Genomic DNA, 23,938 nt, shown 5'->3' on the forward strand with positions numbered 1-23,938 from the left:
GGTCCAGGGAGGAGCCAGGCTGGCAGCCTTTGCCAAGACAGATGCCATGGTTCAGAAAGTTCCAAGGAACCTTTGATTTTCAGAGACACTGTAACAGAAGCAAACACCTGCAGCACCTAAGGCAGCCCCAACAGCCTTGTGAAGCCACGCAGAGCCTTTCTTCCCAATTCAGAGGAAACCACTTCCCAAAGTTCACGCTGCCACCCAGGACCTGGGCTAACTGAAAGTTTTAACACACAAGCCGCAAACCTGCAGTGATGGTTCCCTTTCCCTTATTAAAAAAAAAGACTAGGTAATCTGAATTTGAATTGTTTAGAAATTAGGATTTTATGGAGTTCAGGAGAGGAAAAACTTAAAGGAATTCTTCATTATAAAAATATCAGCACCAAAAACCTGTCCTTAAGATGTTCTTAGATACATGTTTTAGGGCTTTTTCTTTTTTATTGCTGATTACAGATTTAAAACTATGAAATGTGCATTTCTTAGCAAGTTACACAAGTGATTTCTTTGCTTATTCACATTTCCAGTAAAAGCTTAAGGAAACTGACAAAAACACAAAGGACAGGAGAAACACTAGTGGCAACAGCCTCGAAACAAAAGGACTCAGTAACAGAAAACACGTCTCCACAGTCAGTGTCCGTCAAAATTTCAGAATTCAAAACAGTGCAAATGCTCAAATCAATGTCATACACTAAGCTAGTAATACTTGTCTTTGTAGCTGCAAACTGAAACAGTCACTCACTTATATTTACGATCACACAAACTAATTTGCTCAAGGTTCAGCTTAAAACAACATTTAATAGACAAGTTCAAAAAGAACACGTTTTGCTTTAATGCAGCTGTACTCAGATGTCTACATGATGTCCTCAGAAACCATTCTGGACTAAGCCAATTCAAAAAAGGCAGTTCAAAGCAGCGTCACACTAGCCGCCTGAAGGTATCCTTGGAGATACTGGAGCGCTTCTGCATTGAGGCTGGTGCTCACCATTGAGGGGACCTACAGATGGCAAACATGACAGATGTTAAGCCGTGGGCCCACAGGAATCACTGTCTTATTGTTCAGTGTGATAGGGGTATTATGGTTGCTTACATCAAGTCCCGCTGGTTGCTGATGCCTAAGGAAGTACTCATGGTGAAATACAAGATGCCTAAGGCTTGCGCTCAAATTATTTAGTGAAGGTCTGTAATAAGTATGTGTTTATTACAGTTTCTAAGTTATGTTCTAAATTTTCCATAATAAAACAATCGAAAATATAGATTTTCTGACAAAATTTATAAGACTGTTTCTGGCTAACGCAATATAAAGCCATTATTAGATCTACTCTATGGTCCGTTACTTCTGAATATGTTGCACTTAAAAACATTAATACCTCCATTTTAAAAATGGAAGGATTATTTCATTCTGGGAAATAAATACATTTCTAGGCAAGGGTTTTATCCTCCACTTTGTCTTTACTCCTAAAATCATCTGCAAATCATAAAGGAAAAAAAGAGCCTATCCCTTAGAGAGACCTTGACTGTACCTGCCTGAGGCTGACTGTGCTGAACAAGGAAAACAGGCCCCAGGACTACTACCCTCAGTGCTCTCCCAGAGAGAGAGTCACTCAGATTAGTTCAGAGAAGATTCGAGTTCTCCGAGGTAACTGAGACACTTACCCTTCCTGGACAGGCAGTGGACAGCTTGTGCAGTGACTGTGCCAGGTGAATTTTGGGGTTGTTCACCATCTGACCGACAGGATCGTGCTCCTTTTTCCCAGCAAATGCCAACTGTGAGAACGCAGTCTGGTATCCTGGGGTATCTTCTATATCAATAAAATGTTCTTCATCAGGAATGGTATCATCCTCAGGTAACTCGAATAGGCCAATCAGAGACTGTAATAAAGGAGTCCTGGATTGGAAGATGACAAGATTTAAGTAACCTCTAGGAAGATTTAAATTATTAATAAAGGAGCAATGTCTTCAGAGACACAAAACTACAGACTCGCAGTCTGAGGAGGAGTAAGGGGTCCTTGAGATTAAGCTGGACACCAGTGATTCTAACTGGAAGGCATGCTTCAGCTCTCCGGGCCACAGCACGCCGCTGTCCTCTGCCCAGAACTCTCAGCGCTGGCTGTGTGACCCAGGCAAGTTACACGGCCATGAGTGTGAAGTCAAACTGAGGAGATTCAATGGTCTAAGTTAGAAGAAATAAGCTTCAAGTTGTCAGACCATTTGATGGAAGAGGCTGCCTGACTGAAACCATAAGGGAGCGGCAAGGGGTCAAGAAAAGCTAGGTCGTCATGGAGCTGGACATCAAGCACAGCATGTAAGATCTGCCTATTCAGTTTCTCCTTTTAAAGACTGAAGCCAGTTTAATGGAGTGATTGTGTAAATGCCTTAGAGATCACCTGGACCAGGGACTTTCAGCAGTCTCTCTAAGGGGTCCATGAATTCCCCCACAAACTTCCCTGGTGGTCCAGTGGTTAAAACTCCACACTTCCACTGTAGGGGCCTCAATTTTGATCGCTGGTTGGCGGAACTAGGCTTTTACATGCTGCTAAGCATGGCCAATGGAGAAGGCAATGGCAAGCCACTCCAGTACTATTGCCTGGAAAATCCCATGGATGGAGGAGCCTGGTAGGCTGCAGTCCGTGGGGTCGCTAGGGGTCGGACACGACTGAGCGACTTCACTTTCACACATTGGAGAAGGAAATGGCAACCCATTCCAGTGTTCTTGCCTGGAGAATCCTAGGGATGGGGGAGCCTGGTGGGCTTCCTTCTATCGGGTCACACAGAGTCGGACACGACTGAAGTGACTTAGCAGCAGCAGCAAGCATGGCCAAAAGAAATAAATTAATCAGGAAACAAATTCTAGGCCCAGAAGAATCCACAAGTCATGTCTTGGATTTGATGGTAGCGATAGGGGGTGCTGAAGTCAAAATCCGATTCTCTTGGCCCCCAAGAGAATAAGCTTGGTTAATTTTGTCATCATAGGGGAAATAAACTGTAATTTCCCAAAACTTCAGAATGGAGTACTCACCATAGTTTGGTGTACTCTGTGTCCATCATCGGGGGACATTCTGTTAGTAATTTGGTTATCCCAACAGCACAAATCTTTTTCTCTACATTTCCAGACACTTTCTGAATTTCAGGAATAATGATTTTTTCCAAAACCATTCCAAACATTCTGTTAATCGAAGCAAAATAAATTCACTCAATATTTAATTACAGTAGTCTAACTTATTTACAATCAGTGACTCCTTAGGAATATAATAAAATACAAAAAAAGGCTGCTAATTTTGGTCAACAGAAAGGAAGAGACCTAAAAATATCAAACCGCTACTCTGACCAACTGCCACCATCTTCTGTGAATACTACACCTTAAGCTGTGCTCAAGGAAAATCTTTAGAGCCATTTTTTGGTCTTGCACCTTTTTTTTAGATTACTCAAGAAATCTTTGAAAAACTAACAATCAGAGCACAGATAAGAAGAAAAAAGAATCACTATCACCTCACCATCCAGCAATAACCAGTTTTAACATTTTTGGATTATAAACTTTCCAACTTTCTATGCTTACATACCTCTAAATATGTGAATGTTAAAGGCTGTATTTTAAAATGATTTGGCCAATGATTACTGTTGCAAAATTTTCCAAAATTCTACATGGTATAAAATTCTTAAGTTTATACTTCTGTTATTAAGAATTTATCTTATTAAATTCTTTGAAGTGGAAATGGTAAATATCAAGGCACATGGACATTCTGATCTCTGGACAGTGCCTATTTTTTGCTCTATGGAAAGACCATGCTAATTTAGCACTGAGTGAAATTGCTCCTTTCCTCATGACTTCCTACAGCTAGAAAACATTTTCTGGTACTTCTCAGGTTAATTCATTTTCACATTTCAATCAATTGGATTTTATTTTTGATTTACTACAGATATCTGTAAAGTTTTTCTCCAAGAAGTTATTCTCTATCATTACTTTCCTGCCTTCCTTCCCTAGTAAATGGGTAATGCTGCTTAACTGCATTCTTATTGCATATATACTAAGTCAAGAGCAAAATTTCACTGATCCAAACTATTCTCACTTGAAAAACCACTGTTGGCCTTAACAGAGGGAGGCTCCTGGAGACATGCCAGACATCTCACACAACATAGAGCCCTGGCTGTAAAGAATACGGCGGGTAGGGGCAGGGACCCTTAGGAATTAGAAAAATGTTTGCAGGTATTTTCTTATTTACAGCGCAAGCCCAAGAATATTTTGGAAACCACAAAGACACCATCGCTGAGTCGAGATCTACACAGTCATCTATAAACAAAGACTGAGAGGTCAGATGCTTTGTTTTTAAAAACAGGGTGATAAATAATAAAAGCAGACTTACTTTGGTTGTATACCATCAAAGATTTCCTGCAGTGCTAGCGCCCCGTATTTTATACAGTACAAATTAATAAAGACTAAGAAACCTGTCGAAAGGAGATGCAGAATATCAATACAGAGGACTGCAATTAAGCAGTTTAGTCAAAGTCTGCCAAATAGCTTGGCATCAATACTGGCCTTTTAAAACAACTTAGCATTACTCGCTCAGTCATGTCTGACTCTGTGCGACCCCATGGACTGTAGCCCACCAGGCTCCTCTGTCCATGGATTTCCCAGGCAAGAATACTGGTGTGGGTTGCCATTTCCTTCTTCAGGGGATCTTCCTGATCCAGGGATTGAACCCACACCTCCTGCATTTGCAGGCGGATTCTTTACCATCTAAGCCACCAGAGACAAAAGGGTTACATATGGTCTCTCTCTGATTTATATTTATGATTTTTCTATTAAAAATATTTTGATGTTTCAACTTACAAACTAACCTTTGGAGCATAGTATATTGAAAATGACTTAGTTTAGAGAATAGAAGCATCTTAAAATATTTTATATATATAATTTATAAATGATTAAAAAATTTCTGTAGGATAACTCAAATGTTTTTACTTACTCTTGATAAACTTTGTTGTTTTGGAATTCTGAAGTCTTTGGAATAGAAGAATGAAGATTTGCTTCCTGTATTGGTCAACTGACTCACTAAAGAATTGAAGAAAAAGCAACAGAATAAATCCAGCATTTTTCTGAGTCCCGAACAGAATCCTCAATTAAATGTACAATGAAGCTGTATTCATACTCACGGGGGCATGTGCTCTATTATACTATTTAGAAGATAAAAACCTTGGTGGTCATTGGCTTTGGATGCAATCAGCTTCTGGAAGACACCTAGTAACCCAGGCTACAACAAATTAGATTAAATAATAATTAGTTAAAGAGGCAAGGATTAATTATTCTGAAAGTAAAACAGGTGATCTGTTTTGGAAAAGAGTGCATGCTCTAATTATCTAAACAGCATTTTCTCTGTCTTACTTCGGAAGTATAGAGGAAAAAACATCCCAAATAATAAGCCCTGAATGTTAAGTTTCTACCAAAGAGATAAATAACTAAAGGATACCTAGTTCTAATAAAATGTATGTTAACATTTTCTACTAATTAATTCCCTTTATAGTAAGTTCATTTTAAGAAATTAAAAAAAAAATTAAAAAGAATCTGCCATCTCTAGTTTCTCAGTTATTTTAAAAATCAGTTATATCAAAATAAATCTGACTCACAATTTTGTCAGCTGCAGCACTTGCTATTGTATTTGAACCTCGTTCTAAGAATGCCTGGAGAAGCCTCACTAGAGCAGGAATATTTCCTGCTCTTTCCCAAAGCACTGGCTGAAGGAGATGAGGAAATAAGGCCATGTAGGTTGATGGGATGTCATTTTTGTGTGTTTCCAGAAGCAAAGACATCACTTGAAAGACATACGGAATAAATTCTGTTGATAAAAGTAAAAACAGAGCTTTCAGCTTCAGAATTAATGGCTCTGACAGAAAAGACACATTATCTCTTAGGCAGATTGCATTTTATAATCACTTGAATAATTTTTAATCAACCAGAAAGAAAATAACTTTCTTTACTTACCTTGTACATCATTTTGTAAAATTTCAGTAAACACCAGAAACAAAGCCTCCTCAAAATTTACAACAGCAGCAGGGTTAGACTTGCAAGTTATTCTTATGGATAAACATATTGCCTCAAACATATAGTGATTAAAGTGAGGTTTGCTTGGGTTCTGAAATTAAAAAAAAAAAGAAAAAGCTTATGTCTAATAATCTAATTCACTACCTAAAACACATTTAACCTTACTAAAAACACTATTAAGAAAAAAACACCAATTATACGAAAAAGCGTAGATGTTCTACTTATGAAAAATACTTCAGAGGCACAGGAAGGGGACTGCATGAGCCTCAGCCCCCAGTGTCTACAAGGAGCTTTGTTACGCCTGTGTGCTCCCCCAGAGCCGTCACTTTAACAGTGATGGAGGAGACGAACAGGGATGTGCAGGGCCCGACCCTGCCTCTGGCCTGGTGTGGGGCCTCAGGCAAATCTTAACTTCTGCAGGCCTCAGTATGCATACACGTGCAGTAGCAATCCTTCAAACCAGTGGTTTTCAATTTTCTCTTTCAACCAAAATCCTTTGAAGGCTACCATATAAAGTTGATGACCTGAAGATGAGCGTGTAGCACAGGGCCAGGTGAAAGTGGAGAGACCTTACTTCCCTTTTCTTTCAGTCCCTCAAAACCCAAGTAGGCCCTGGAGGCTTACCCAGGATTCAGTGGAAAAATGATCACTATTCTCAAAGTCTCCCTAATACTTCCTAGGACTTCATCTCCTTTTAAAAGAATAATTAACAATAACACATGAATTTTATTGGCTTTAAACCAATTTTTCTTTTCTAAAACTTGGCATTAATATTTAAATACAGATCAAAATATCTGTAAAATTTTTGATCAAAGAAGGAGTGAACTTTATTTTGGGGGAAATGAGTCAGAAAGAAGGAACACAAAAGGACATTAATCTGAATAGCCTCTTTTGTGTCCATTTGGGGCAAAGCCTACCTCTTCCATCTAAGATTATTTCAGATCGTTTGTACTTTCTCAATTCTCTTCAATGAACACGTTACTTTTTAAAGTGAGAATAAAACATTTCAAAGTTTCTGAGCTTACAGTTAAAGGTGACTGCTGCCATGTCTCCAATCTATGTCACCCCACACTTTCAGAATCATATATTAACTGCTGGTCAGGAAGAATTCATAGATCTTTCCCTGTTCGACTGATTGCCAAGGAGTTCTGAGGCTCAAACAGTTTGAAGCATTTAGGTTAAAACGCAACCACACTTTCAAAACTGGCTCTGTTACCTTACTAACAGCTAATAGCTTCTGTGTGAGCTGAGTGATGAGAGTAGGGATGTAGGGGATTATGGCTTCCTGTAGGAGGGAAAAACTTCTCATGATAGCTGTAAAATACAAGAGCAGAAACAAACAGTTTAGTTAAACCTCAGAACAACACTTGTTAGGGGGAGAAAAAAGTCTTCTGATTCATAAAGTAAAATTTTAAGACTCTGAAACAACCCTCAGAGAGCTCTCTACACTTAAAAATAATCTAAAATTTCCCTTTCTTTTAAAATCAGACAACAAAATTTCTTTATTTATGTTATTTCTAGAAGGCTTAAGGGACAGTAAGAAATAATGGCGTGAGTAAAGAGGCAGGTAAAGAGGAGGTGAGTGAAGCAGGGGATGGACACAGGGAACAGCAAGTGGAAGGGAGCCCCCCATCAGCAATCAGTGGCATGGAATTTGCCTACAGCCTGCTGGAGGTATCATAGCCCACCACAAGCTAAAACATATGGCCACCTGCCTATCTTCCCACAAAAAAGAGACTAGGAGCCTGAGAAAAATCCAGATATACACATCAAGTGATAGACGGCCCATGTTGTGAAATTAACTGTTCATTAACAGACACCCAAAACACACTGGGTAGTGCAGATAAATACATTATTAGGCTAAAACTATATGGTGGCTATTTCTACACAAATGGAAGAGACGTTTATTAAGTAGAGCATCTATGATATGCCAGGTGCACAGGACAGAAAGTTATCCTCTTTTCTCCTAAACTTCGCTGTGATCCTAAAGGTTCGCCCTCCAAGTAGCTAAGGTGCTCCCTATCCTGCAGCTCAGCTTAGACACCACTTGCTAGAAAGCCGAGGTTACAGGACGGATCAGTGTCCCTCCACTGGGCTGGCACAGAATCTCTGCATTCATTCTTTACTGGGAAGCTGCTACCTACTACATACATGCTCCTGCACACCCTAGGAACACAGCAATGAAGACCACAGACCAGTCGGCTGCCTCAAAAAATGGACATTAAACAACAGTAGTTACACATCACTGTTGGGAGAAATGCAGTGCTGAAAACACAAATACACCTAGATATACACTTACAAACAGAAACACATGCACACCCACCCACCCATCCACCTAAGGGTTCTGACCCACCAAGCCAGAGGCACTGGGAACAGCTTCTTTGAAAAGCATTTCCTGCTGCTGCTCAGTCACTTCAGTCGTGTTCGACCGTGCGACCCTATGGATGGCAGCCCACCAGGCTCCTCTGTCCACGGGATTCCCTAGGCAAGAATACTGGAGTGGGTTGCCATTTCCTTCTCCAAAGCATTTCCTATGTGTCATATAAACTGTGCTGGACTCTTGGAATGGCCCAGAACTGTTACTAAGACACTCCCCTAACACAGCACAGATGCCTACCGCTAGCTGCCTGCTTCCTCAGCAGTGGTGTCTATGAAGCAGATCTGTGTGGGGTCCATCAGACACACCCAGGTTCCATGCCAAGACCTAGCAGAGCATGCTGTCAATAAATGTAGTCCCAGCTCATCTCTGCCCTCGAGAATGTCAGTCAAGGAGAAGAAAAAGGGAGTTTGACACCTTTTCTTTAATAAGAGTTCTGTATCAAGTTAGGGTAAAACTTTCTCCGAAAACACTGTTAACAGTAGTATTTTTCATTTAAATGTATCTAAACCTGTCAAATTCTCAATATAACCTGAACTAAAACTCAGTGTTAACCACCCCTGCAGTCTATGAGATTAGATACTTAAGAGTCTGTATACCAGGGAAATAGCCTACCTTTCATAATATATTCATTTTCTGAAGAGCCAGGAAGTGTGAGAGCTTTGAAAAGGTTTGTTAGCAGAATCTCAACAAACGGTGCAATTTCTGCAGCTGTAAAGCTATAGATGGAAAAACAGCTTTCAGTCACCATCAACTCTTGAGTGTCACTCTGGAATATCCTTGGCAACTACTAAATCACACTTGGCATAAAGCGAGCCATCTCCCACCACAGACAATTGGTACATGGCTTAGGAAAAGATTTCTTTTACATATGCTCACGTTAATTTCCTGAGAAGGCATGTCTGAGACCAAACACAACTGAACAAACCCCAAACCAGGCAAACCCAACATTGTCTAAACTGCTGAGGTCATCACTAGTTTATACCCGTCAACGCTGAGAATGGAATTTGGACTCTTGTTCATCTAGCTTTCCAGGAGGTGGAGCAAGTTCAGAACTCTTTTCTGCATAAATCCTGAGCCTGAAGACTGTCTTAACTCACCTCAAAGGGTAACCTTTTAACTCTTAACTAGCCACTGAGTATGTCTAGACTCCAAGTTCTTGATGAAGAAAAGAACCCAGAATGCTTTCCATCTCTAACCCAAAGCTCAGTTTTCAAGAAATAACACTGTTGAAGAAAGGCCTGAAAGGCATGCAGACCATCCAATCCCCTTCTTTTTATCCTTGGAATAGGTCTCAAGAGCCACTACCTTGAACCCCAGAGAATTACTTTCACTCAGCTGTGTCTTGTCTCAGCACTAAGTAAGATGACAAGAACAGCCAGGTCAAAGGGCTACTACACAGTATTCCCTTAACCAAGGCCTACTTCTGAGATGCCTTCTGAATAACCATTTTAATCTCATAGACATTATGGACATTATAACCCATCAAGTTTCTCTCTTTGCCTTGGCTGCTAGAGGATTCCACATAAAATTCCTGACTTTCTTTACTATACAGGATCCTCTGACAAACCTCTCTTTATTTACCTCACACCCCAGTTATTTCCCTTTGCTCCAATCTCCTCCACTTAACTTTACTGTCATAACACAGCTACTCTGGCATGCAGTCTCAAATCCTTTTAGAATGAGACATAGTATAAATGAGTGAAATAGTCACATTTATTTTTCTAACTTCTAATGAAATTATGAACACACTGAGCTATCTCTAACCAGTACCGATGATTCCAGCCCAAGATGAAAGAATATACACATCAAATACTTACAGAGTGGCACTGTTAGGCCCTCTCATAGTAAATAGTCTCTCAAGAGCATGTGCTGCGTAAGTATGAACAACAATACTTTCAGCCTGAAGATGACTGATTAAGAGGGGAATAGAGACTAAAAGATGCTCTTTTGGTACCTGAAAAAAAACAATATATATACCATAACTCACTGATGCCATCTTTGAGTAAAAGCCAATTGGAAGAGAGTGCTTTGCTGACTCTAGAAAGTTAGAACCTAATTTGAGAGATCAGTTAGAATCTGACTCTAATTTCCAGCTACTATTATAATGGAGATGGTATGATACGGGTGAGAAATCAAAATTTCTTCCTCCACGCAACTGTTCAACTCACATTCACTTTTCCAACCAATTCTCTAGGTTTGAGCAAGAAACTATGACTTTAGGGGTAAAAAAAAATCATGGAGAAGCAGACTGATTTAATTCTTCTATACTTGCCACTAGCAAGTTTCTTAGAAAAATCACTCAAGCTCTTTGTGCCTCACTTTTTCTTCTTTAAAAAACAAAGTGGAGAGGAGAGGCATAAATAAAACCATACTGCTCTTCATTAAAAACTTCTAAAACTTTAGAATATCTAAGATCCCACAAGCCATGTGGTGCAGCCCAAAAAGAAAAACGGAGAAAAACTGTGTTTAGCATACTCTCTTCTGTGTAGGAAAGCGGGAAATATATAAACAGATATAGGACAATTTTAGGTTATATTTTAAAAATTAAATAATGGAAACATAAACCAAAACTCAGTAAAAAAAAAAAAAAAATGGTTATCTTTAGGAAAAGAGAAGGAACAGGGAGGAAAGCTAGACCGTTCTGAATGTACCGTGCCTGACTTTGGGGGCATGTAACCTTTCTCAGGCCTCCCACCAAAAAACAAAACCCCACAAAGTATGAATCAAATTATTTATCAAGTTAGTGGCAAAAATGCAGAATAATTTTAAGTTGTTTTAAACAGTTATTTCTTGACTATCCATCCAACAGGATAATATGCTAAGGATATAAGATACACAAAGAAATCAAATGGCACTCAACAGTATTACTTTGGTGATAATATTGGTATTATTTATTTCCCGGCTCTCTTCATGAAAAAGAATCAGATTATGGTCTCTAAATAACATTTCTCACCTTCAAGGGTAGCAAAAAATTCAGGTCTGGGACAGGAAATATACAAGATGAACCTGAAATAGTGTCATATATGAAAGAAAAGAAGCTGCTAAAAAGTTACTAAATTTATGTCAAGAAGGGACACATGTATACCTATGGCTGATTTATGTTGATGTACATCAGAAACCAACACAAGTTATAAAGCAATTATCCTCCAATTAAAAAAAAAAAAAAAAAGAAGATACGAAACCCTACATAATGGGGCCCCTACTGGCCAAAGATGACACTAGAAAGTAAAAAAAAAAAATCCCACTTGTCTTCTGGAGGTTGGTAAGGCACCAAACTCACTACTTTGAACTTATAAAGTGTATCCCATTTTCCCCATTCAAACTGGTAATTAATTAATCTATGAGGCAGTAATGTTGGTTGTGCAAAAGAATAAACATATTGAAAACCACACAAGTATACATTTAAAAATGGTGAATTCTGGTGAATTAAGGTTACCTCCAACTCAAATAAAAAAATGTGATCATCATTCTTAACTTCACATTAGAAATACAGGGAACAGAGGAACAAGAGGTAAATTATACCACTGAGGATGGAATCAGCCAAAGGTAGAATGAGAAACTCAACAAGTTAAGTGACTGGTTTCTTAAGGAAAAAAAAAAAAAAAAAGGCGTAGGAAAGGGGAAGGACCCCTCTGTTGTAAACTAAGGGACATGAGACATATCAACCATAAGCAATGTGAAAACAGTATTTTTGAGAAACCGTGAAAAATTAATCAAGGCCTAGTATCCTAGGTCCTTAAGGAGATATTGTTAATTTTGTCAGATGTGAATATCAAATATGACTGCACAGTAGAAGAGAAGTTGGTATACAGTAAAGCTCTTAAGAGAGTAAGTGGCGTGTAACATATAAATGAAAAGCTACTTACCTGATTCCTAAAAATCATAATGTACTTGATGCCATCAGCTTTAAGAACAGGAAACTCATTTACTATTAAAAGAAACAAAAAGTCACAGTTATTTAACTGTTACTCTCAAATCAGTCACAATATTATCAGATTTTAAAAACATGGTTCTGCTAAGCAAATGTCAAGTAATTAAAGCTTAGTTAATTATATAATGATCTACCACACAACTATTAATTCTGGTAAGTTTATGAATAATTTTACTTTTTTCACCTTTACCTTTAATTTTCACTACAAAGGAACATGTTACTTATGTAATTGAACAAAAATGATTTGGGCCACGGGAAATAATGACAGTATCTTCCCAGAACTGAAGCTATTCTGAATCAGGAGTTAAGTATCTCTAAATGATGAGCTTACACGAGCAGTGGGAAGTACACTAAGTAAGTACACTAATATTGGCCAACTGTCAAAGACTTATGAGGCTCAATGATAGTAACACACAAGTTCTTCATGTTATCCCTACTGTTCTTAGTGACTAAAATTTCCACAACTTTACATCTGTATATCTATGCTGATTAACATACTTTCATAAACATATGAAAGTATCCTGAGCATCTATCAGTCTCAAGTGCTTCAAATTTGACACGACTGAGCGATTTAACTTTCACTTTTCACTTTCATGCATTGGAGAAGGAAATGGCAACCCACTCCAGTGTTCTTGCCTGGAGAATCCCAGGGACGGAGAGCCTGGTGGGCTGCCGTCTATGGGGTCACACAGAGTTGGACACGACTGACATGACTTAGCAGCAGCAGCTTCAAATTTACTTCCATTTTCATGATTTCATTTTAAGTTTTATTTTTGGCCATGTTATGAGATCTTAATTCCTTGATCAAGTATTGAACCCGGGACCTCAGCAGTGAAGCACAGAGTCGCAACCCCTTGACTGCCAGGGAATTCCCAAGAGTTCTTTTTTTTTTTTAATGAGAAGGAGAACAAAAACCAAAGTATGATTTCTAGTGTGAAATTATTAGGATAACAAAGCTGAGTGACAATTCAGTCTCACTTATTCCTATTTTCCTTCTTAATATAAGCAACGTTTTCTTTAGGGAAAGTTAATTTCACCTGGGCAAGATCTAAGGCAACCGTTTGAAATTTTATCCAACAGAAGTAACTGCAAGGATAGGAGCCACCGTTTTCAGTATCATGAATGATACAGAACCACAACAGCATTCATTTTGTAGTCTAAAATAACAGTGCACATAAGAATTATAGGTACACTCTAAGTTGTATTAAAAACATTTCACAAAACTCACCATTAGCTGATTTTAAATCAGGGAGAATGTGATTCACGAAGAACTCAGTCAGGTTGACAAGCTCATTTGCTTGTGTAATCCCGTGCTGAAAAACAAATTCATAACAGGAACATGAACTATCTGCATAAACCTACCACAATCGAAATTTAGGCAGCTTCAGAAAACCAGGTTAAAGACGGAGATAAATACTTTAAAACATAAACTGCTCATGTATAAAATAAGACTGGGTTTAACAGATAATAAAGAAACGTCTCTAAATTAAAGAACAGCTATATTTAAGCTTAGTAAGTCTCCTATACTGAGTCTCACCTAAAGAAACAAGTATACCATCTATACTTTGGTCTATGAAAAACATGTAATTAATACATCAATATAAAGTCGCTTCTGGAGACTATGAATTCTAATCAGAACACATTTTCTAGCAGAGTAAGCTATATAACCAGAAATATATCACTTTTTTTGACTTCTGTGTTAAAGGACAACTATGTTTTGGAAACAGAAATATAATGAAGAGAGTCACCTTCTGGGTTTGGGCTTTCGATGCCAAAGATGTCACCAGGTAAATGGCTGCATCTTTGTGTTTCCAGTTGACAGATGGATTTTTGGCATATTCCTGCAGCATGGAATTAACATAACCAGAGAAGATTCCTGTCACGGGTCCCTCAAAAAACTTGCATAATCCTCGAACTAGATCACAAGCAGCCCTGCGTCTAGTATCAATATCTAAAAAACCAAAGGGAAATATACCATGGGAGAAAGAAGCAACCACCAACCAACTGATCAAGTTTATAAGAAAACAAATTGCCATCTGATAGCTATAAGCAACAAGAAACAATGTAAAAAAATTCTCTCCCCACAAACAATGATAATGAAACTAAAAGATTATAGTATGATAAATACTAGTAAGTATATAAAAAAAGAGAAGACAAATGATTCAACATCTGATACTTTGATTCAGCTCATATAAGCACTGCTTTTTACCACGCACAAGTTAAAGCAGGAAAACGTTCTCTAGAAAAAGATAGCTGAAATGACACACTTACCCTGACTCCCTTACTTCCCCCATCTATCAAAAAAGAGCAACTTTAACACTGGTTCCTAAGGGACCAACAGTTAAAAATCAACATACCAGATCCTTCCAGATCTCTTCTTATGTACTCCTCAGAATTATCTTCAAAGGCTTCTTCATCAGCAGCTGCAAAAGCAAGATGACATTCAGATCACCTCATAAGACATGGCAAGTCATTCTAGCTTTACAGTTGGGTATGCAGAAGAGCATGTGGAACCACGGTGTTTTATAAGCAAACTGTTCTTTCCCAACCAATGACTATTTCACATACTCTTATTAATTGTTCTTAGAGCAGTAAATGCTACCCTGAAAGCTTAGGTAACAGGTAATTTACACAGCTGTGAGGCAGGCTCACTGTTTTAATGTGAGTGTCCACAGAACTGCACTTTATCACCAACTTTCACAAGTGCTGGAGATCAATACAGGGAGGCCAGCTCTTTATTCTGACAAGTAAAGACATTAAACAACCGCCTAACCACTACCGTCACCATCATTTCAGAAAAGTCACTTCAACACCAAAACAAGCAGGACAGTATCAGAATAAAAGTCTGTCCTTTAAATACGGTTTTATGAAAAGGACAGGAAATAGAACCCCCCGGTACACTGTTATTTCCTCAATCTGTTCCAGACTGAATGATCTAGTGACTGCTCTTCCTACTCATAAGAAAGACATTCTATACAGGTAGATTCTTAGGACTATTTTAACCTTAAATCAGGAACTAGGTGGGCTTCAATTCTGTATTTAAAAGTTATCAATCACTTCTAGTCTCAAGTCAGCTGTTCAAAAACAGCTTCTGCTTTGGTTAAATACTAAATCCAATAAAAAGTAGACTGAATTTGTTACAAAAAGCAACACAGAGAAGACTTCTTAAATTCTTAAACTGCCACTAACATACTCTTAAAAAATGAGCTTTTAATTAATTTCCTGATAAAACTTTCCACAATTACCTCTAAATTCCATGTTAGGCACAATAACCTTTTCACAGATACTTGTCAGCGTGTTCTGGTCCTCAAAGAGATTCTTATAGTGAGGTCTCTCACAAACTGAAGCCAGAAACTGAATTGCATTACTTACCAACTGGAATAAAACACAAAAATAAGCATTTTTAAGAGCAAACTGAACCATTTACTTCATGGGGGAGGGAGGGGATGCCTTAATTATTTGTCGCCACCATCATCTTACCAAGTCATATTTAACCTCTTGACCTGTTGTAACTAGTAAATTCCAGATGGCTGTGACAAAACGAGGCAGGTACCGTTGAAATTCTTCGTCGTATTTTTGTGCATAAAGTGCAGCATTATCACAAATCTGGGATTTTAAGAGCTCCAGTAAGCCTGCTTCCTCTTCATCCTAAGAGAAAACAGAAAACTCAAACATACAACTTCAATGCTACCATAAACATGGAGAGTAGCCGAACTCTTCAAAAATTATAAATTCAAAGGGCTGTAAACACATCTATGCCACTGCAGATTTGTTCACCTGGTCTTTCAAATAAAAAAAATATGAAAATACTTCTTATTTATTCATCAATGAGAACAGTTATCAAAAGTTTTCAAGTTAAATAAAGCCCTTTCTTCTGGTTGCTGAATTACAAAATATTTATGTATTAAATTGAAAATATATTCCTAAAAATACCTGAGTAATAAACATCAATCATATCACACTTCCATTTCTAACATAGTCTTGCTATCTCTCAAAAGGTTCTCATTTTCAAATATATTAAAATGCGTTCTCTTCCCAATAGGTTAATACTGTAACATTCTCACAAATGATAGCTTGGTTATAAAATGCTGGAGAAGAGAATGGTCACCCACTCCAGCATTCTTGCCTGGAGAATCCCATGGACAGAGGAGCCAGGTGGGCTGTACAGTCCATGGGGTCACAAAGAGTCGGACGTGACTGAGTCAGTAACACTTTCACGTTTACTGTAAAATGTTAAACCACCACCTAAAGCAGGGGCCAACCTGCTGCCTGATTTCTCAAGTACAGTTTTATTAAAATCCAGCTACACTCATTCTGTTTTCATTTATACAACTTATAGTATTGCCCATGGCCGCTTTCAACTATAACTTCAGAGCTGAGCATATAGCACCCAAGTCCAAAACGCCTGGACCTGTATAGGAAAAGTCTGCCAGCCCCACTTGCAACCATGACAGTGACTGACATAATAATCCTTAAGACATCTAGCAGCAATCCACTGACCCTTTTTGAGCTATATTATGGGCCAAAGAACTCAAACTGAGAAGAGATCAACAGTACAGCTCCTCACAGCATAAACATCAGGGATGCTACACACAGATTATACACAGTTAAAGGGGAAAATAACTCCTGTAAGAATCCTACGGGAGAAACTTCCTTTAGACCTAAGTGTGAAGTCAAGCTTGTTTTCTGAGGGAGTGGTTTCTCCCTAGTGGACTGAAGGAATTATTTTTTAGGAGCCCTTTTCTTGGTTGCATCCTCTCTGTAAATCTCAGGCAAAACATGCTGTATATCCACATTAATATTCTCCCTCTGTACACCACTCTTCAAACAGATTTGCATCACCAATTGTAACTTTTATCTGGTGTTGAAGTATTCTTATTATATCACCTTTTACATTTTTTGTTTCCTGAGAAAGGTAAATCATAAATGTAATAATAAGCAAATGAGTAACACAGAAGAAGCGTTATTATGTTGAAAAGCACTTATTACAAAACCCAGATCAGAAATTTTCACACATTACAAACTCTCATGTACCCTCTTTCCCGCACTGTAGATGATTTTTCCAAGAGAGCCTGTTATTACAAAGGTTTAAGTTTTCTTAGTATCTTCAATGACAAGTGATTTTCTATTTCATAAAATGCTCACAATGTGAATATTCTTGAAGACTTACTTTCAATAATGTAATAAAGTAGCCTTACCTATAAATCATGACCTAAGTCAGTACTACAAGAAGAGTAATTCTGCACATCATAATCAAACGTGCAACATCCCACATAATCAAACTCTACTTGCATTCTTAGAATTTTATCTATTAACAATGCAAGAGTAAATAAATTATAAGGAACCACAATGCTAAATGTTCTCAAATAACTCACATTTTTCTGAAGATTAATTAACTATCCTCCCTCCAATATTCTCAGTTCAGTCGCTCAGTCATGTCCGACTCTCTGCGACTCCATGAATCACAGCACGCCAGGCCTCCCTGTCCATCACCAACTCCCGGAGTTCACTCAAACTCATGTCCACAGAGTCGGTGATGCCATCCAGCCATCTCATTCTCCGTCATCCCCTTCTCCTCCCGCCCCCAACCTTTCCCAGCATCAGTCTTTTCCAGTGAGTCAACTCGTCGCATGAGGTGGCCAAAGTATTGCAGTTTCAGCTTTAGCATCATTCTCAGAGGTACTCAAATAATTCTTTTAACATTTAAAAATACTGAGATACAACTGACATTTAATATTGTATTTCAAATAACTCTGAGTTTAAAAAAGCCTACTTAGGAAATAACTAGTACTTACATCAGTTTGTAGAAGCTTATTATCTAATGTTAAGAGGGTATGAAAATTGTTCATCCAAGTTTCCATATTATCTTCAAAAAATTCAGGGAGATCCTAAAGAATAAATGGTGACTTGAGACTTTGGGTTGAAATAATTATTATATTTCAATAAGTTTTCCCCACAACGGCAATTGTTTTCCACATGCCTATAGACTCAAGTCCACATTTCTCAGCTGTGTCAACCAGTATCTACTTCGACAAGAATCTGCTTCTCCAGCTGGGTCTGGCAGCTTAGTAAACCATTTTGTCTGTCTCCATAAGCTTTCAATCACAAATGATGCCACCTGTTTCCTGTCCCAATGTAAATCTACTTATTCCTTTAAGGTCAAGCTAAGGCTAAAGACTTTTCTTACACAACACAATGCTTACCAATACATTTCTTTTCCTTTCAGAATTACTGCAATTTTTTTTAAGATGACCACCAAGTCAGGCTTACTGGCTGATACAGTTACTGATTTCCTGTGGCACAGTACTGCCCTCTTAATGAGGAATAATCCCCCAGGGTAAAGATTATGCCTCCTTCTTAGGCTTCCGTGACTAACAAATTATTAAGCACCTCATTCTACCTGACTTCTAGGAAGTAGAATTCAAAGGTGTTTAAAAAAAATAACAAAACCAGTGGTATCCTTTAAGAATTTCTCAAATTGCTGTCCAGCTGGACACGAATGAAGGTATGGCATTTTGTGTTATTCATCTCCTATTCATTCTATCTATTCCTTTTAGGAATGCTGTCCCTACCACTGTGAGGGAGTAATGTTGGGAGGATTAAGTCTGGTACTTGGCTCTGGCTAAAGTCAACGAAAAGGCCACATCCTTCCTCTTAAATCTCAGTATAGGAATCTGTACCAGTAAGACTTCCTTCTTGTCCTGAAGCCCTGACTCTTATTTAAAGTAATGACTCAAGAACAGAAACAATGACTGGAGCCACTACCTCACTAGCAACAGGGTGACCAGGCATTTTCTACTGTAAGATTGCGGCTGTGTTTCCTGTGAAACACAGAGGTTCTGGTTCTTAAACTTTCCCAAGCCTGCTTCTTCACTGTTTTGTCTCCCAAACATGCTTCCATTAAAAGCTATAAGCTTTTATTGGTATTACCTAGCTGGAGGCCTCTAATCAAAACACGGTTCCCCCAGTGTCAATACCCACTTAAATGAACAAGAGGAAGGCCTGGGAATGTCCTATGTGTCTTCAATAAAACAGAATACAGGATGACACCCCAACAGTCATTTAGGATGTGGGGTTTCCCTAACTTACTAGACTAAGAGAATGCTACTTTTCCCTATGAAACATCCACCCACTAGCATGTCTAGGAACTGCTATAAAATAGAACACAGTTTGTAGATAAAAAGTGGGGGGAATCAGAAAACAAAACAACTAATACTTATTCTTTGGGCAGGAGGTGAAATCAGTGCTAGCAAAGAAGTCTTTATCAAGTGAAAAATTTTACGTTTGACATCAAAGAGTAAGAACCAAAACCAAGAAATAAAACTTACCTGAAAGTTCAAACTGTAGAACAGTTTTGAGATTAGGATCAGGGAAGAAAAAAGAATCCTCAGAGCAGAGGCATCATTTGCATGGGTGCTGCAGAGTTCAATAGTGGCCTTGGAAAAGAAGTTAGGAAAATGGCTTTAGTGTATCATAAACCTTAGTGAAAAAGCCTTGTACTATGCTGAACCTTTTGGCCAATTCAATATTTATATCGCCTCTCCAAAATTTGGCTTTTAAATAGTAGTGTGCACTCATTTAAGATTTTTGAAAAATACTTTAAAGTATATATTTTTAAACTGTCCATAATAGCACTACTGCAAAGTCCAACATTTTGGGCTAGATCCTTCTATTCTTCTTGTGTATATATGTAACTATTAAATGTTAAGACTATTAAATGTCTTCATATGCGTTCCTAATTTCCTGCAACCTGTCCTTTCGGTTGTTTGCTACTATTTGTTATTCTAACTGCAATAAACAAATTTATCTACAAAACTTTGTGCACACACTTCTAGTTTTCTGAGTTTGAGATTCTAGAACTATATTACCAATGCAGAATGGTATGCTGACAGTAAGGGTTTTGGAAGCCAGACAGATCTAGATACAACCCAGACTCTTACTCACAATGAGCATGACTCTGAGTTAAGTTATTTCAAAGCCCCATCTCCTTATCTGTAATTAAGAGTAATACCTATCCAATATATATCAAATGAGAAAATATACATAAAAGGTCTTGGTAATTCGTGCACATCTATTAAGTAAAACACACACAACAAATGTTGCTAACTATATCCTGGAGTCAGGAAATACGAATATTATGGTTCTCTAACTGAAGTGTCAAACTCCAGAAAGCCAGTACCATTTATAATCCAACAGGGAGGACACGAGTGTTCGCTTCAGTGCACTCTGGCTAAAAGGCCCCCCCACCCCACCAGTTCTACCTGTTCCTGGGTAAAACTTTTAACCTCACTGAAAAGAAATAAGAAATCTCTGCCAATCCAACAGGTGAAAAAAAATGATCACATTTTGTTCAATTTTATTTTTGAAAATAAGAATGTACTATCAGTAATATATCCTAACCATGAAAAATTCTGTGTATACTCTATAATTTAGAAGTTGTGACAATCACACCACCTTTTCTTTTTGAAACAGGAAATGAGCAGCTTTTCTCGAGTTAGAAAAACTATTGAGGCCTGGCTCTTTTTATTGTTTGTGAGACCAAACTCCTCTTTCCTTATCAGGGGAAGACAAAAGGTTGACATTACATCTTTTTCAATCTTAACGGATTCTCAGAAAGATGAAGAACATGTTTAGGGAAGTTGCTTATGTACTATATGATGGTGTACCTATTCCTTTAGAGATACACAAATACTTGAGTGAAATAATATGATGCCGGGATTTGCTTTTAACTATTCATACAAAATCAAAAAGATAAAACGAAGTAAAAAGAAACAAAATGCTAGTAACTTGTTAAACTTGTGCAGTCAGTTCAGTTCAGTCGCTCAGTCGTGTCCGACTCTCCGCGACCCCATGAATCACAGCATGCCGGGCCTCCCTGTCCATCACCAACTCCCTGAGTTCACTCAAACTCATGTCCACAGAGTCGGTGATGCCATCCAGCCATCTCATTCTCGGTCGTCCCCTTCTCCTCCCACCCCCAACCTTTCCCAGCATCAGGGTCTTTTCCAGTGAGTCAACTCGTCACATGAAACTTGTGCAGTCAATACACGGGAATTCATTATACCATCGTCTCTATTTAGATATAGGTTTGAAAATTTTCAAAAGAAATGTTGCACTAAACCATGACCTATCAAATAAGCTTTCAAAGCAATCTCTTAAAATTTATACAAATATTGAAGTGCTTTAAAATATTAAGTAACTAAAAAATACCACCAAAATGTTATTGCATACCTTAAATAGATTCGTCAAAGGCAAAGCAAAGGCATCCAGAACAAGTTTAATTTCAGTCCATAACTCGTTTGACTTAAATTCATGGCGATATCTAAAAAAATCAGTGTTAGGTAAATTCACAAATTTTTGCTAACTGACTTTAGGTCTTCAAGGCTAGATCAGACAAAAATCTATGGCTAGACAGCTTTCTGAAATAAAAAGGGAATTCAAGCACAATTTATCAAGGCCAGGTATTTTGCAAGTAATAGGGCAGTATGAAATAAACATCTTACACTTGATAAGAAACAAACATGATAAGGAATTGAGAGGCTTATGTTCCTATTCTAGAATTATCATAAAAGAATGACAATAGTCACAAAAATACACACAAGCAAAAACACCTGAAAAAAGTATTTTAAAAATTTTGACATATCAATACCTTTTAAATAAAGAATGTGCTGTACGAAGGACTCCGTTAATAACATGGAAATCTCCACTCTGAAAGCGATTCACCATTTCGGTCAACAAGTCAGGCCATTTCTGAGGGAAATCTTCTCTGCCAATAATGCTAATGGCATCACTTAACTGGGGGCAGGGAAGAGATTAATTAGATGAAACTTCTACAAACAAGCCCCCTAACAAGCAGGACCTCACATACCTGCTTCTGAATTTGCTCCGGGCTGCTAAGCATCAAGTGCACTATGTTAGCTTTAATAGCTACTCTGTCGGCTTCACAAATTTTATTTGGTTCATCTTCAACCTAAAAGCAAAACATTAATGAGCAAGTAACATAAATTCATATCCATGACTGTACGTGTTTGTAGATAAAACAGAACCATTTCTCATTTCCTGGTTTCCTAAGAAAAACAAGAGGAAGACAGGGCCTTTCTTCTGTATGAATGGGTAACAGATTCCTTTAATAATCAGCTTCTCTGAGTCTCCGATGTCAATTGAGAATCTCAGTTCTATATGATAATTAATCAAAACATGGTTAAAATCTTCATAGGTATATGCTGCTGCTAAGTCACTTCAGTCGTGTCCGACTCTGTGCAACCCCATAGACGGCAGACCACCGGGATCCCCCGTCCCTGAGACTCTCCAGGCAAGAACACTGGAGAGGGTTGTCATTGCCTTCTCCATAGGTATATGCTGCTGCTGCTGCTGCTAAGTCGCTTCAGTCGTGTCCAATTCTGCGCGACCCCATAGATGGCAGACCACCAGGCTCCCCCGTCTCTGGGATTCTCCAGGCAAGAACACTGGAGTGGGTTGCCATTTCCTTCTCCAAGGTATATACTACTTAACCCATATTCATCCTCAATTTGATCATTACCTTAAGTTAAAGAAAGGTCTTGTCAGTGAAAACTTCTTGACTGTTACCAGTTCAAATGCAACCAGGACTATATCACCCAAAGAGATTCTGAGTCTCACTAGTTTTATAAATCAAGACAGAGGGGGCTCGAATGTCTACAAGTAGACACGTGGATTTTTAAACATTCTAAAATTCAACTCATTTCTTCACATGTGAGAACACTTGACTACACAAGTTTAAGAACAGTATTCTATTTTTATGGAATGAAGAAAAAAGACTCTCAGTGAATAAGCAGATGTCAAGCTGGTTTTTTAGAAAAACTGACCATTTCTGTCAACTTTAATACCTTCTAAATGTGATAACTATTATTACTAAAAACATACCCTTTTTCTTTATCCTAACCCAGGGTTACCTCACCGGTGCCATTACTGACATTTCGGGTCGGATAAATCTTGGTTGTGGGGGTCTTTCTTACGCACTGTAGGATGGTTACCAGTATCCTTGGCTTCTTCCCACGAGTTGTCAGAAACACCCCCCACCCCCCGTGACAACCAAAAAGTCTCTAAATATCCCCAGATGGGCAAAATCACTCCCAATTTTAGAACCTCTGTCAAAAGCTAAGGTAGGGAAAATATCCCTTTCTGTTTCTCAATGTTTAATTTTATACTGATCATTAAACTTATAGCACAATAAGATTCACCTTGGAGTGGTACAGTTTAGTCACTAAGTCATGTCTGACTCTTTGTGATCCCATGGATTGTAGCCGGCCAAGCCCCTGTCCATGGGATTTCCCAGGCAAGAATACTGCAGCGGGCTGCCATTTCCTTCTCCAGAGGATCTTTCTGATCCAGGGATCGAACCCGCATCTCCTGCTCAGCAGGCAGGTTCTTTACCACTGAGCCACCTGGAAAGTCCCCATTAAACTTGCAGCATATTAAGATTCACCTTGTCATTAGAAAATATTTCCATATCCAAGACATACGACAAATCCCTTATCAAAAACTTCAAATGCATTATACACATTATATATATATATGTAAAATGTGTTTTTTCCAGCTTTATGTAATTTTTCCT

At 38.3% G+C, this 23,938-nt stretch overlaps 1 protein-coding gene across 2 annotated transcripts in view; it reads right to left on the reverse strand.

Annotated features, from left to right (window-relative positions):
• Positions 1–778: 778 nt before the first annotated feature.
• CSE1L (chromosome segregation 1 like) overlaps positions 779–23,938 on the reverse strand; it is a 36,169-nt gene continuing 13,009 nt past the window's right edge. For both annotated transcript variants that reach the window (XM_055438698.2, XM_055438705.2), the window contains exons 4-25: positions 22,214–22,315; positions 21,995–22,140; positions 21,577–21,667; positions 19,674–19,781; positions 18,141–18,233; positions 15,826–15,993; positions 15,591–15,720; positions 14,703–14,768; positions 14,094–14,296; positions 13,574–13,658; positions 12,281–12,342; positions 10,232–10,368; positions 9,027–9,130; positions 7,251–7,348; positions 5,975–6,125; positions 5,620–5,828; positions 5,149–5,246; positions 4,962–5,047; positions 4,362–4,443; positions 3,020–3,166; positions 1,657–1,888; positions 779–997 (exon numbers count right to left, since the gene is read on the reverse strand). In XM_055438698.2, coding sequence (XP_055294673.1) covers positions 908–997; positions 1,657–1,888; positions 3,020–3,166; positions 4,362–4,443; positions 4,962–5,047; positions 5,149–5,246; positions 5,620–5,828; positions 5,975–6,125; positions 7,251–7,348; positions 9,027–9,130; positions 10,232–10,368; positions 12,281–12,342; positions 13,574–13,658; positions 14,094–14,296; positions 14,703–14,768; positions 15,591–15,720; positions 15,826–15,993; positions 18,141–18,233; positions 19,674–19,781; positions 21,577–21,667; positions 21,995–22,140; positions 22,214–22,315 — 2,688 coding nt within the window. In that variant the 3' untranslated portion in view covers positions 779–907. The remainder of the gene's footprint in view (positions 998–1,656; positions 1,889–3,019; positions 3,167–4,361; positions 4,444–4,961; positions 5,048–5,148; positions 5,247–5,619; positions 5,829–5,974; positions 6,126–7,250; positions 7,349–9,026; positions 9,131–10,231; positions 10,369–12,280; positions 12,343–13,573; positions 13,659–14,093; positions 14,297–14,702; positions 14,769–15,590; positions 15,721–15,825; positions 15,994–18,140; positions 18,234–19,673; positions 19,782–21,576; positions 21,668–21,994; positions 22,141–22,213; positions 22,316–23,938) is intronic.

Source organism: Moschus berezovskii, chromosome 15, assembly GCF_049115385.1.
Source record: "Moschus berezovskii isolate FMDL1 chromosome 15, NW_MosBer_1.0, whole genome shotgun sequence".
NCBI classification, from domain to species: domain Eukaryota; kingdom Metazoa; phylum Chordata; class Mammalia; order Artiodactyla; family Moschidae; genus Moschus; species Moschus berezovskii.